Source organism: Lolium rigidum, chromosome 2 (genome assembly GCF_022539505.1).
Source record: "Lolium rigidum isolate FL_2022 chromosome 2, APGP_CSIRO_Lrig_0.1, whole genome shotgun sequence".
NCBI classification, from domain to species: Eukaryota; Viridiplantae; Streptophyta; class Magnoliopsida; order Poales; family Poaceae; genus Lolium; species Lolium rigidum.
The window spans coordinates 62,826,668-62,840,469 of NC_061509.1; the positions used below are offsets into that span (position 1 = coordinate 62,826,668).

The following is a 13,802-nucleotide window of genomic DNA, read 5'->3' on the forward strand; positions in this document are numbered from 1 at the left end:
TACCTGTATGTTGGTCTTTCCGCATCAAACCAGCGCTCTGCTGAACGGGATCAGATCTGCCTCGTGACAACCGCACATGTGATGCACGGATCCACGACCAAGAGTTTGGCTGCGGCGGCCGCGCCGTGCGTGACGACACCGGGAAGATGGCTCGGCTGCTTCCGTTTTGGCGGTGACACCGTTTCGGTATGGAAATCCATAATCTCATCTTGCCTCAAAAAAAGTTTCTTTTTCAGAACGGAAAAAAAGGCAAGTGTCTTCTGTACGTACCTGAATGTAGTGGAAATGGAAATAAAAAAGTTCCGTCGCCGGGACTTGAACCCGGGTCTCTCGGGTGAGAGCCGAGTATCCTAACCACCTAGACTACGACGGATTTGATGTTCATTTCGTGAAATTATCTTATTTCACCCAAAAGTTCTATGTATCCGGCCGGCGTCGTCCATGCCAACTCTATGGCCACGGTGGCCTCAAACCCCTAGCAAATTTTGTTTAGGTGTAGGGCGCCGAAAGCGCTTCCGAAATGGTTGGCCAAACTTTCCAAACGAGATCTTATTCAAGCCGAACCATAGAAATGCACTTACCAACTTGCTCATGTGTTGTGTTTTTTGCTCTAGGATCGACGCGTGATACTATCATAGTATCATGTACACGTACCCGATGGAGGATGCTGGAGTTAGTGCAGTTGCGAGAGCTACTGCTCGATACTTTTCTGGCATCTTATTAATATCAGCTGCCAATGGCAAGAGGTTATGTGATCTAAAAATGCACTGCTCATTTGATTTTACTATATTACGAAATAGAAGAAATGGGTCAAGTGCATGCGGTGAAGTTTGCATCGTTAGTAGTATGGCTAGTTTGGTTCAAAGAAATTCCAAAGGTATTTTGGAGGATTTATTTCTTAGTTAGTTTTTCTTTCAAGCTTGTTCGGTAAATAGGACTTAAAACCATAGGAATATTTCCTATGACCTTCTTTGTATGCAATTTCATAGGTAAACTATACAGAGAGGGCCATTGTTTTTTACTTACAAGGAAAACCCCCAATTACAGAAAGGCCGAAACTCAGTCCGGGGGTGGGGGGAGGAGGAGGCTCCTATGCAACGCTGCTAAAAGCTAAATTTGGTTGTCTTATATCCTCGTGGGTGATATGCGTGACATCAACGACAGTTAGACTTGTGCAATTTTTTTTAGATATCGGAGTCTTGCCCCCGGCCTCTGCATCAATAGATGCACACATTTATTTAAAACAAAGTATCAAACATTCATAATTCTTACAATCATGGAAAAGCTAAAGTTAGATTCATGCCATTGAAGATCCTCCTATTCCTTTCCTTCCAAACATTTCAGATAATGTAGTGCAATCTTCCACTCCGGGTACGTTGGACCTTTTTGTCCACCCCCATGAGCATGGCCACCTACCAATCATTGGTAGAAGAGTGGGATGCCGCAAACAAAGAGGGATCATGAGGCCATGCCCTACCCACCGGCCTATCAGCCGTGCGAATCCTACCATGAAGGAGAATCCTTAGATTCAACCTCATGAAAATTTTACTTTGTTTATGTGATATGTCTTGGGTATGGTATACATACAACCCTTAGAAAAATTATTGTGGTTTCTCTGCAAGGTTGCAAACATCATGTGACATACATTCATGTGTTTTCAAATCTTAAAGAATTTAACATGTATATGACATTCTATTCCTACGATTTTTCTATTCATGCGTTTTAGAAACCACGTGTAACGACTACTAATTCTAGATTATGTATAAATGATTATTTTTAAAACAATACCCTCAGAAGGGCCCGACTTATATTGAAAGTTTGAACGGTGTTACGGAAAGGACATGACATACAAAGGAACATGATGTAGGGATGATACATGTCTAGACGATTCTAGGCGGTGGATGTTGAGTCGCCTTCTTGCAATGCATCGTTCTGATATGGCTGTCCCGCAACCTTGGGGCATTCCGGGTGTCGTTAGACCCGAGGAGACACCGATGATTTTTCTTTATGTCGTTGGTTGACATGGGCTGTTTAGTCGATGACTAGGTCGAGTTCTTTGGTTGGAGGCTAGGATTTGGCGAAACCTTTGTATGTCCTTAGATGGGTTTCGTTTTCCCTTCTTGGAAGCGTTGTTTGAATCCCCTTCCTCTGGCTTCTCGAGTATTGCTAGGCTGCATGTCTGATGTAGATCCTGGTGGGTGGCGGTGTTGATGCGGTGGAGGTTTGTTGGTGAAGGCAGCTTCGACGATGCTTACATGCAATAGAAGACGACTCTCCTTCACCGAGATCAAGCAATCTCCTTTAGTCCAGTGCTTTGTCTAGTCTTGCTTGTATCCTTTTCCCTTTGTGGTACTCAGGGATGGAGCCAGGAATGAAGTATAAGGGGGATAATCTTAATATGAGGGGGCAGAACTAGCTAAAATTACACAAATAAGGAGCAGCCATGACTTGTGTTCAAAGGAAAATCATGAGCGGGGGGCTGCCCCCACCCCCACCCCCTCGCCCCCCCTGTCTCCGTCCCTGGTGGTACTCGGTTGTTGTTGTTGTGTTCTTTTTATGTAATAAAGCTGGCATTTCATTATGTAAGTTGTAATTCTAGAAGGTTGATGACTTTCCGTTAATTTAAAATCTCATTTCGAGTCTTTCCTCTTTAGCAATATGCACGAACGTTCTTCTTTGGTGCTCACGGTTTTGCCACGGCAAATGATCCCTCCGTTCACTGCATCTATCGTCCACTTTTTCTCCTCACGGTCGACCAAACCAAGAGAGGCTTCGTGATCGATTGAGTCCGAAACCTTTTTCACGGAAACAGAAAAGGAATCAAAAGCGAAGCCCGTGCATGAGATCCGGATCCCGTATAAATATCGCTGGCCTCGCGACGCCGCCCTCCGCCCGTGTTCTTCCCTCCACAGGCCAACCATACCATAGCCTCCTTCCTTTTCTCCCTCACGAGAAAGCGCATCGATCACAGACACAGAGAGAAGATTCGTCTGTGATTTCCTTTAACCATGGATCGTCGACCGACCCCGTCTGATCCACGAGACGTCAGGGAGCCAAATTAGCTGATCTAGGTAGGGTTCGTCGATCGAATTCCGTATCGTGGTTTTCGCCTGATCGATCGAGCTAGCGGCGCGATGGGGTCGAGGGAGAAGTCGAAGCAGCGGGGAGGAGGAGGGGGGTGCTCGCCGAGGTCGAGGAAGGGGGAGTTCCCCATCCACGCGGAGGACTACGAGCTGCTCGAGCCCGTCGGCGACGGCGCCACGGCCGTCGTGCGCCGCGCGCGATGCCTCCCGCTCGGCGGCGAGGTCGTCGCCATCAAGATCATGAACATGACGCTCCGGTCAGAGGCCGACGTGGTAGGTGACGTCCCCCAGTCAAATCAATCGATCAATTCCCCATTTCACGATCCTTATATCCATCACGTCCTGCTTAGAACAATGCCACGGAGGAGGTCAAGACCATGATCTTGACGGATCACCCCAACCTCCTCGGCGCCTACTGCACGTTCTTGGTAGACGCCAACCTCTGGATCGTCATGCCCTACATGGCCGGGGGATCCTGCTTCCACCTCCTCAAATCCTCCTTCCCCAAAGGGTTCGAGGAGGAGAGGTTCATAGCCTTCGTGCTCCGCGAGACCTTGAGAGGCTTGGAGTACCTGCACGCCAAAGGCCACATACACCGGGATGTCAAGGTAATGTTTTTGTTTTTGGACGAAAAGGAAATGCTCTTGTTGTCAGAATTTTTGTACTACTGAATTTCAGAACTCTGTCTTCTGCTTGTCAGAATTTTGCTTGTTCAAACTTACAGAGAATGCTTCCATGTTTGCCACATAAACACAGGCCGGAAACATACTGCTTGATCAGTACAAAGGAGTGAAGCTTGGAGATTTTGGAATCAGTGCTAGTGTTTACGACTCCATGATCAACAGGAACGGCAAAAGGCACACGCTTGTCGGAACGCCTTGCTGGTAATCACAATTCACAAACAAGTGTACTGCAACAGTTTTAGCACATCGCAAATGTTGGATTATTCAGTTGTCATGTATGGGGCAGCGCATTCGACTAATTTACTGTTCTGTTTCTTATTTAAGGATGGCACCCGAAGTGATGGAGCAAAAGGAATACGATTTCAAGTATATTTACTTATCTTACTTTTATATAATCTTAAGTTGAGTACGTTTTGATAAAAAAAAAAAACTGAACATACAAATAACAATCACACAGGGCAGATATTTGGTCTTTCGGAATTACTGCACTAGAACTTGCTAATGGCCATGCTCCTTTTTCTAGTCAACCTCCAGCAAAGGTATAGTAGTTATACCTGTATATATTTTACACTATTATATTATTTTTGTGAGAAGGAACTGACGAGGTGACATGTAGGTGTTTCTCATGACGTTGCAGCATGCTCCTCCTTCGCTTCATAACACCAAGGATAAGAAGTTTTCAAACGTAATCTTGATATGAGTCTCCCCCCACACACATATATATGTGTGCCTACACTAATTCATTTCTATTACTCTGTAGGCTTTTAAGCGAATGATTGGTGCATGTTTAATAAAAGATCCATCCAAGAGGCCAACTGCCCAAATGTTACTAGAACTTCCTTTTTTCAAAAAAGTCAAGTCCGAGGATAATTATGTAAAATGCATGCTAAATAAAGTGCCATCTTTGGTTGCTCGGATGCAAACTATAAAGGTATGGAACTTTCATTTCCCTTCTCTATTTACCACTTTATAATATGAATGCATATATAGTGTAATACGGTGTCAATTTTTTTGAGCAGGAAAATGAAGCAAAGTTGCAAGCAGAGAAGAAGCAGAATGATAAACTCAAAGAGAAGACATCAAATGTTTGTATTTCTAAAAATAATAATTATATAGCCAAGATTAGTAAAAAATCACGTTTGTAGTGATCTTCATTTGGGGCTCTAATAAATCCTAATTATGGTAGTATTTTGAATGTGCCATCCTATAATTATAGGATTTATTTTGTTCTCAAATTTGTGAACAGGACGAGTATTGGAGAGGTGTTAGTCACTGGGACTTTGATATCGAAGACTTAAAAGCACAGGCTAAATTGGTATGAATTGAATTATGATTTTTTAATTACAAGATCCTTTTCCACCTTTAATTTAACAAAAATATATTTATGTTTCATTTCTAGTACTCAGAAGAAAATGACAGTGACGAAGAGGAGTACCTGCGTTTTCTATTCGAACTTGATACCGTGGACGAAACTGTTCCGCTCCAAGATGTTCATCCACAGAATCATTCAAATGGTGACGAGAAGGTAAATATTGTCTTCGTATATAGTAGCATATAGTTAACATGGATTTTTTTATAATACTACAACTTAATTAACATGTAACATTCTTCATTCAGATTGTAGGTAATGAAATGGCAGAAAATTCAACCTCAACAGCTCCAATCCCGATACCTGAAAGGTTGGGATGTTTAACTTAATTTCTCAATATAATCACATTCCCTTCGTTGCAAAATATATGGTGTATTTGATTATCCAAGTTCGATTTTTGATCGTAAATTGCGTGTAAAGCCATAAGAACGTACTTTTGCATGTGAAATATGGACATATTGGTCTCGATTTGTGAAATACACATATAATTGATTCTTGGAAAATACGCAACATGTTTATGAATGGAGGGAAGATATTTTTTAGTGTTAGACATATTTTTTCTTTCATTACTACCTTTAGATCAAAAGTGAGTTCTTCTACTTAATTTCATGTTCATTGATACTAATCTCTTTTTGTGCCAAACATGCATAGTAAGTAGCGCCGTGAGAGGTCAGCATACACTCATAGCAATAATAATATATTTATACTAGTAAATAAGTATGTCCGAGTACTCTTGTATTTGTTATGCTAGTTGGATTTGTATACAAACAACAAATGGTTCATGTAGGCAATCTGCCTCATAATAATTCATTTATGTTATTTATTTATAATAAAAGAACTTGATCATATAATGCTATTACATATATTGATTTTATTTTTTTAATGCATGAACTTGATCATCTAATTCTACTTTATGTGTGCATATGCCCTTCATCAGTTTTAATAGAACAAAAGCATAAGATTGCACATAAATTTTTGTTCTGACCTTAGGGTTTTCTACCAGTGCGAAACAACTTGAGAATGGTGCCTCTAACGGCCTTGTGCGCCATGAGTCATTTGAAAAGCAGTCAAAAGTTCCCGCAAGACAACTTCTAAGAGCAGGCATGTTCATGAACCTATTTACTCTCCAATTGGTTATAAATAGGATGTGCAAACACCATTTTAACTCAAGATTTTATTACATTCTAATTCATTGCTAATTTTGTTATACCTTTTCATTTATGCATTATTTAGTTTTCTATTTTTTTCAAGCTGGCATATACCATATAAGTAAGAACTATTTATTCTGTGCAGTTTCTAACGCTACGGGTGTTGATGAATATCTCGGAAAATCTGCCATTCAAAAGGGTCGTTTTAAAGTAACAACAGAAGAAATGGTATGATTCTTTTTATACAAATTTGTGTAGATAATTAGATGGTTGTTAGCTATATAAACTGACTTTGGTTGGCACTGTCATTAATCTTTATTTGCTAAATTCACTGTATGGTATATTTTCTTGAAATAATATCTATACAATTTATTGTTTATTGTGCATTCTCACGGTGCTACTTACTATGTGGTCTTAGTTGCCCTATCACACAAAGATTTTTTTTCATATTCTTTTTAGTTACCTATCATTAACTTCCTTAAAATAAATCAATTACTTTCTCTTTATCGTAGCTACTCTGGATGAACTGTCTACTTCATATCTTAGTTTTCACACTTTAGAATCTTACTCCTGCAACTTTATAATCTGGCCCTTCTGCATTGCCAAGATGATAATCTGGGCCCATATTTTGGAACTGAAACATCTTTGTACATTTTTATGCCATTGCTTCACTTATGGTCATCCTGGGGGATTTAGGACTACACAGTAGGGTGTGCACACTTTAGGTGCAAAATTGATCAATTCTGATTATAAACTTCACAAATTCCACATATTTGTTTAAAATTTATCAAAGTTAGACTGTAAATAGTTTAATATGGCCTTAGTGTCATCATAATTCTAAGAAATAAATTTGAAATATGCTTTAAGAAGCTATTCAGTTTGCCTTAGTGTAAACATACAATGTATAATGCATAGTTATTTATTTATTTTTGGAGCGAGTACCATGGCACATGTGCACCCGCCCCCTAGATCAATCCGTGCGCGTAGGTTATGTGTGTCACATATGTAATTCTTCAGTTATTCATTCTGCTGATTACTCATACACCATTATTTTTACGAGGCAGCATGAAGCATCTACACCAGCAGTGAAAGATTTACTCCAGCAAATTGCTAATTTAGAGAGGCAGTAAGTTTATAACTTATATATTATTCTCGAGTGGAAGTAAAACTTATTCTGTATGACCTTTCCTAATTCTTGTTATATATCATTTATAGGCTCCATCTTAGCCAAGAGGAGATTGCCAGACTTAAAGAAAAGGGTAATTAGATCAATCAACCGAAGTGCTTGCATTTGAACTTTACTATGCCTCCTTATCTTGTCGGCTGGAGGCAAAAGAAGCAGTGGCACCTGTTCACAACAATATCAACATAGCATTGTAGAAGCGTAACGTTATAGTAGCTAGGGAAGAGTTGTAGCTTGTGTAGATCTTACTATGATAAGAACGTAGCAAGTTTACCTGAGCATGTTCTTGAAGCATTTGTCAGTTCATTAGAGATTCCTAGTTCAGCCTGCCTCTTCTCCAGATGTAGCTTCATTTTTATTTCAGATATATATGTCATTTTTACGAGCGGTTCACTGCCGCCGTTGATGGTGTATGATGTATTCACAGTGGAGAATAGATACTTAGATCTTTAACTAGATGGTATTTATTAGCTTGTGACTGCATAATTTCCCCCGTTCTCTCGAGAGCATGCAAGAGAACTACCTTCTTTTGTTTTCTTAGAGTACCCAAATTGTACCACGCCACATTGTTCGATGTGACGCTGAAAGCAGAAAGGAAGTATGCTCATGCTTATTCCACATTTCCATGCAATGCCGCATGGATTGAACTTTAGAAGAAAATTGTACTCCCTCCCTCTCTTCCAAAATGTATCCGGGGAAATCTAAGGACGACTTAAATTTTGGAACGGAGGATTTACTTTGTATGGATGTAGCTTTCCGAAACAATGTGCATGAAATTTGAAGTTTCTTCAACTTGGGTAGCTCATCATAATTGTTCGGAAAACAATGGACGGTGGTTAGACGCCGCAGTCCGCAAAGATGAGAGGATCCTTTGTTGGGGACATTCCTAATCCTTGTCTCCTAATACTACAACATGGCCTTCAATTGTCGGGTGTATCGACAATACGACAACTAGGTTTTCACCTCTCATTTTTTGGGGAATTATCAAAGAGTATCATTTGTTTTGACCAAAGAGTACCCAAAAAAAACAAGAGTGGTGGATTACGGACTGTGCAAAACCTTGACAACGAGAAAAATCATCTAGCAACTGGGCCTAAGACACAACCCAAGCACCCGGCAAATGCAACCAGAGGCATCGATACTCACGGAGCAGCGGCTAAGCAATCATCCTCCCCAAACACAATTGGGACCGGAGTCGGGCATGGAGGTTTTGAGATCTTTCACAAATTCCTCGAAGGAGGAATATATGCAAGTGTCATCGTGGTCATTACCGTTGTTGTCAGGTCAAAACTTTTGACTAGATCTATAATACATCACATCACCGCCAAACCAAACCCTTGGGGCAGAGGTTTGGCAACCACAACCACGTTGGACCCCATTGGCCAACCAAAACCCTCTAGACCTTGCCTTGTTGCTTGGGGTTTAGCCAAGATGGATAACACTTTTGAGCAGACTCATCGGAGGAGGAAGAAGTGGTTGGTAATAACCTTCGCCGTGACAAAGTTTTCATCCAAAAGCAAATTCATTTCTCAATCCGTGTAGGAGGGGTCGAGCACGAAATCCAAAAGCAAATGACAGCACTATAGGCAGTGGCAAGAACAAGTTGGCCATCACTAAGCAAGTCACCACAACCATTTTGTTAGGAAGAATTACAAAAGTAAACTCAACTCCCCATTGAGCCGGAGGAGTGTGGGCGACCCCCCATCACACTATCAGATGCGGAGTGTTTGTAAAAGTACAAGACACAAACACGCACGTACGCACGCACAACTATACCTATGCGCATCCTCACTAAAACCCACTTTTCACATACAATGGACATCGCTTAGATAAATTCACGATTTTTTCTATGCCACGACCGTGAGACACATAATTGCATGATTTTCATCCGATCAAGGGACAGCTGCCCAAAATCTTATCCGCAAGCCCAATCCCTTTGGATTCCATGCGAGAAAAGAAAAAAAAGATAATGATAGCTCTCAGTAGTGGCGGACCCAACATCCCTTCAGCCTGGACACATGTCCGGGCTTGCCGGATGGATGTTGCCTTAGATATGAGCGTGTTTTCGTGATGATTTGCCAGATAATTAGCACCTTAAACCTATAAATTTGTAGTTTGCCCGGGCTTGGTCCACCTCTAGCTCTCACTGCACCCACTTTCAAAACCGTCAGAAAAACATATTTGTAAGTTGCGTAATATCATGAAAATAGTAGCACATGAATCTTGAGTTAAAACTTACCCATTGCAAATTTTCGTCAAAAATACGAGAGCTTGCTGTGCTTTTCAGAAAGGAAAAGAAAGAGTAAAATGTTAGACCACTAGTTTTTTAGGTTTGTCATGGATCCTGTCCCCTGTGTGAAACCAGTGTAAAATGGTTCGAGACCATCTGGTTTAAAATTGAACGTGTGACATCCCTGAGGTTGGGCCACATCGGCGTTGTTCTGCGCGAAAACGACCGTGCCGCAGCCCAAAACTCGTGCGGAGGATCAGCGCGCAATCTGGGCCACCCGGCGCGAGCACGCGACGCGCTGATTTCGCGGCCCTCCTCGCCACGCCACGCCCACCACCACCACCTCCACGCCGCCATTCCCGGACGGCCACCGCACCGCTCCCCACGGCCTCGCCCTCTACTTAACCCCAGCCATGGGCGGGTCCCGGGCCCTTTCCCTCTCCTCCCTCTGCGCCGCCGCCGCCGCCGCGTCCAGGTCGCCGCTCCTCTCCTCCCACCACCGCGCGCGGCACCTCCGCCCCCGCCTCGCCGCCGCCATGTCCTCATCCTCCGCTCCGGCTCCCGGCGCGGCCCCCGCGGCGCCCTCGGCGTCCTCCGCCATCGACTTCCTCACGCTCTGCTACCGCCTCAAGGTGAGTGCCTCCTGCCTGCCCATCTGCTCCACCACCGTTTTAGCTTCGTTTGCATCGTCGATTGACCTCGTGTGATGGGATGGGCTGTAGACGACGAAGAGGGCGGGCTGGGTGAGGCGCGGGTTGCAGGGGCCCGAGTCCGTGGCCGACCACATGTACCGGATGGGAGTCATGGCGCTCGTCGCCGCGGACCTTCCACCAGGCGTCAACCGCGACAGGTGTGTGTGTGCGCGCGTGTGTGGAACTCCACCCATTCCCTCCCTCCTCCTTGTAGCATCATCTGTTTCCTATCGTGTTTCTAAGTTTTCGTCTTCTACAGGTGCGTGAAGATGGCCATTGTGCATGACATAGCCGAAGGTAATTCCCCCCCGGATGAATCCTTCCCTTGTTATCAACAGCTTGCAACTCTGCGAATGTTGGAATTAGGGTGTTAATGCTTGATACAAAACTGTAAATGCATTCTAATTTCCATTTTGTAAAGTACCTGTGGTTAGAATCGCTTATTATCAGTAGCATGTACACTGGTACATAACTACAAATGTGCTGCCCTTTCCATGACGCAAAGCACCTGCCATAAGAATTTCTCATCAACCCACTGCCTGGTTCGGTTAACTCATCCCATCCTTTTTAATGTCCAGCTATTGTTGGCGATATCACCCCTGCTGATGGCGTGCCCAAGGAAGAGAAGAACCGTAGGGAGAAGGAAGCTCTGGACCAGATGTGCGCGTTGCTTGGTGGAGGTTCAAGAGGTTAATTAATATTTTAAAAAGCAAAACGTCTAATGCCTAGAGTCCTTAGGCTGGCTCCATTGCGTTATCAATTGATAGAGCATAGATTTCATCATGTGATCATTACCAAGAATGCATTGCGTTGTGATCCAAGTATAAACTGCTGGAATTTCATAGTGAGCATAAATAATTCTATGCGGAAGAGAATGAAATACGGCCATATTTCATTTGTTTTCGTACCCAATTCCTGTAAACGCCTGTGATATCTATTCAGCTTCTGATGTCTGTTGCTCTAGATTCCAGATTTATCATGTTGCCGCTGTTTCTTAAATAGGGTAGTTTACCATTGAACATTGGTGTGCATTACTGCAATCAGACAATGAAACCGGTAGCAAGTTGCAATGTTTTGTAACTTAAAACTACTCACCATTTGTAATTTCTATTCAACTGTTCTAATACGAGGTAAAAAAAGTGATATCCTTGAAGAGCAGACTGATTTTTTTCCGCATCGTTCTACTCTGTTCTTGTACTTGTACTTTTGATATCTAGTGGAGATTCTGTTGTCTCACGCTGTTCCTTTTCAGCCGATGAAATTCGTGAACTTTGGATGGAGTACGAGGACAATGCCACTTTGGAAGCGAAGGTTGTCAAAGATTTTGACAAGGTATAAGTTTGCCTAGCTACTTGTAATTTGTATCCTTTATAAATCATTGCATTTTCTACTATTGTACCTGCAAGTGTTATGCACTGGTACACTCAATGGTAGTGGGTTGACAAGAAGCAATATGCCGCTCTTGAAGGTAGTTGCTACTGTTATGACAACCTGTACTGGAACTGGCATTGCTGTAGCTTCAAGTTACTTTAACTTAGTTTGGTCACAGTTCACAATGTAGCAATCAAATAGGACCTTAGGAGTTAGTGACATTTATCTTTTGATATAACGTTCTTCCGTTACTAAAATTTTGTTTTCTTTTGTGTCCTGTTTTCAGGTTGAGATGATACTTCAAGCACTGGAGTACGAAAAAGGTAAGCTCATACTGATGCAGTGCCCAGTCGTTCATGAATGGTTTGTTGTACTCTGCATGTCAGCATTAGTTTTTCCTCATGTGCAATACCCGCAAACTACAGACTATTAAATGGCTTTAACTTAGTACTCTTCTCGATTTTGAATAATCATCGAGGAAATGTGGCTTGAGTAGCAAGTGTCGGATTTTTTGCTGCATTTTATCTTCGATTCTGAGCATTAGGTGACATACACTGGGTATGTGAAGTATGTACAGAATACATGCCTAACTCACTAGAACCTTCTGCTCCTTCTGTTTATAGTAGTGTGCTAACACATATGTTTTGTTCTGGATTTTTTCAGAGCAAGGACGGGACCTAGAAGAGTTCTTCCAATCAACAGCAGGTTTGCCTTCCTAAATAGGGATCAGAAATTTAACGTCTCTTGAATTCATGTTATTAGGAGTTGATAATTGATATGTCTTCCTTCTTACACTTTGGCACAGATTTTTCAATGTATTTCACTCACGGGATTCTGATACAAGCCCACGAAAAATTCCACTTATTTCCCTGATTAATTTCTTAATTAATATGCAGGGAAATTTCAAACAGATGTTGGAAAAGCGTGGGCAGCGGAGATCGCGTCAAGAAGAAAGTGAAGTTACTAATCAAATGACAACTCACAAGCCCTATCGGTGCTTCTTTTTTCAGACACAACAGTCGGCATCGAATCTGTATCGAATTTCACTTTCAGAGCCTTTCTTAGCCCTGAGACTCACCGGAAATTCCAAACGTTAAAAGCCCCAGATCAGCCAGCCGTATTGCTTCAGGGTGTTGCTTTTCGCTTGTAGCTGTCCTGCCTTGCCTGAATCCACCACCAAGCTGTAGGACCAGCCTGCTTGTTGTGATGTAAAATCAATTAACTCATTGACACGAATACACTGTAACTCATGAGTTTCCTTGTTTCGATAATTTGCTAGCGCTATCTGAGACCCATGATGTACTATTGGTATCAACTCCAATCATTTGTGACTGGTTCATTATTTAGGCATATGATAGGTAAATTTCATTATATGGTACCTTGACCCAATGAGAGCTGAAACCAGTTGGTAAGCTAAGCTTTGTCCTGGTTGGATACTCGTGGTTCGAGGTGGGTGGACGGAACAACGATCACGATGTAGTAGCAGCGAATTGACAGGATCAATCAGATACAACCTATGATGACCATAAGTCCATAATTAATAAGTGAGATACCTGAACCATTTCAAAGAAAGCCAAGGCGAAGCGAATTGATAGGATCAATCAGTACAGCCATACATGTACTAGAAACAGCTGCCAAGATATTTGTTAGATTATATGCTCTTCAGATATATCTAGTCACTTGAGGAAATTAAAATTAACACTCACGCGCACACTCATACATGTAACGCGTCTATACAGAATAACTCGTGTAGGAGTTACAAATTATTTTCTCAAGAAATGACATTTTATCCTATATTTTATTGTTTTAACGTTGTAGCGTATTCAATTTAGCTAAAATTATGTAAGTGATAAAGTGATAATGTGTCTAAAGATAAACTAAAAGTTATTACAAAAATATTTTAAATTGCGTACAAGTATATTAATTGATAATAATATTGTAAATGTATAATAAAGTACACTACTGCGGTGCAATAAAGTTATATGTAATAAAAATATAAAAGTTTAGTATAAATACTAGTTCTGGAAAAAAATTATATGGGGA

General features: G+C 41.9%; 2 protein-coding genes and 1 non-coding gene across 3 annotated transcripts; 2 read left to right on the plus strand and 1 right to left on the minus strand.

Moving 5' to 3' along the window:
- Positions 1 to 300: 300 nt before the first annotated feature.
- Positions 301 to 373, minus strand: TRNAE-CUC. The gene has a single exon. It is a non-coding gene; the product is annotated as a tRNA-Glu (tRNA).
- A 2,532-nt stretch (positions 374 to 2,905) lies between these two features.
- On the plus strand, positions 2,906 to 7,918 carry LOC124686587 (serine/threonine-protein kinase BLUS1-like). Its single transcript, XM_047220513.1, has 15 exons — positions 2,906 to 3,356; positions 3,434 to 3,691; positions 3,840 to 3,967; positions 4,091 to 4,132; positions 4,224 to 4,305; positions 4,383 to 4,451; positions 4,527 to 4,697; positions 4,786 to 4,851; positions 5,013 to 5,081; positions 5,166 to 5,291; positions 5,384 to 5,445; positions 6,139 to 6,236; positions 6,429 to 6,511; positions 7,348 to 7,409; positions 7,499 to 7,918. Exons 1-15 carry the CDS (start codon positions 3,135 to 3,137, stop codon positions 7,548 to 7,550), a joined length of 1,590 nt encoding a protein of 529 aa, XP_047076469.1. The 5' UTR covers positions 2,906 to 3,134; the 3' UTR covers positions 7,551 to 7,918.
- A 2,176-nt stretch (positions 7,919 to 10,094) lies between these two features.
- On the plus strand, positions 10,095 to 13,055 carry LOC124691843 (5'-deoxynucleotidase HDDC2-like). Its single transcript, XM_047225119.1, has 8 exons — positions 10,095 to 10,328; positions 10,419 to 10,546; positions 10,648 to 10,685; positions 10,967 to 11,077; positions 11,641 to 11,720; positions 12,046 to 12,082; positions 12,423 to 12,464; positions 12,656 to 13,055. Exons 1-8 carry the CDS (start codon positions 10,110 to 10,112, stop codon positions 12,715 to 12,717), a joined length of 717 nt encoding a protein of 238 aa, XP_047081075.1. The 5' UTR covers positions 10,095 to 10,109; the 3' UTR covers positions 12,718 to 13,055.
- Positions 13,056 to 13,802: the final 747 nt, after the last annotated feature.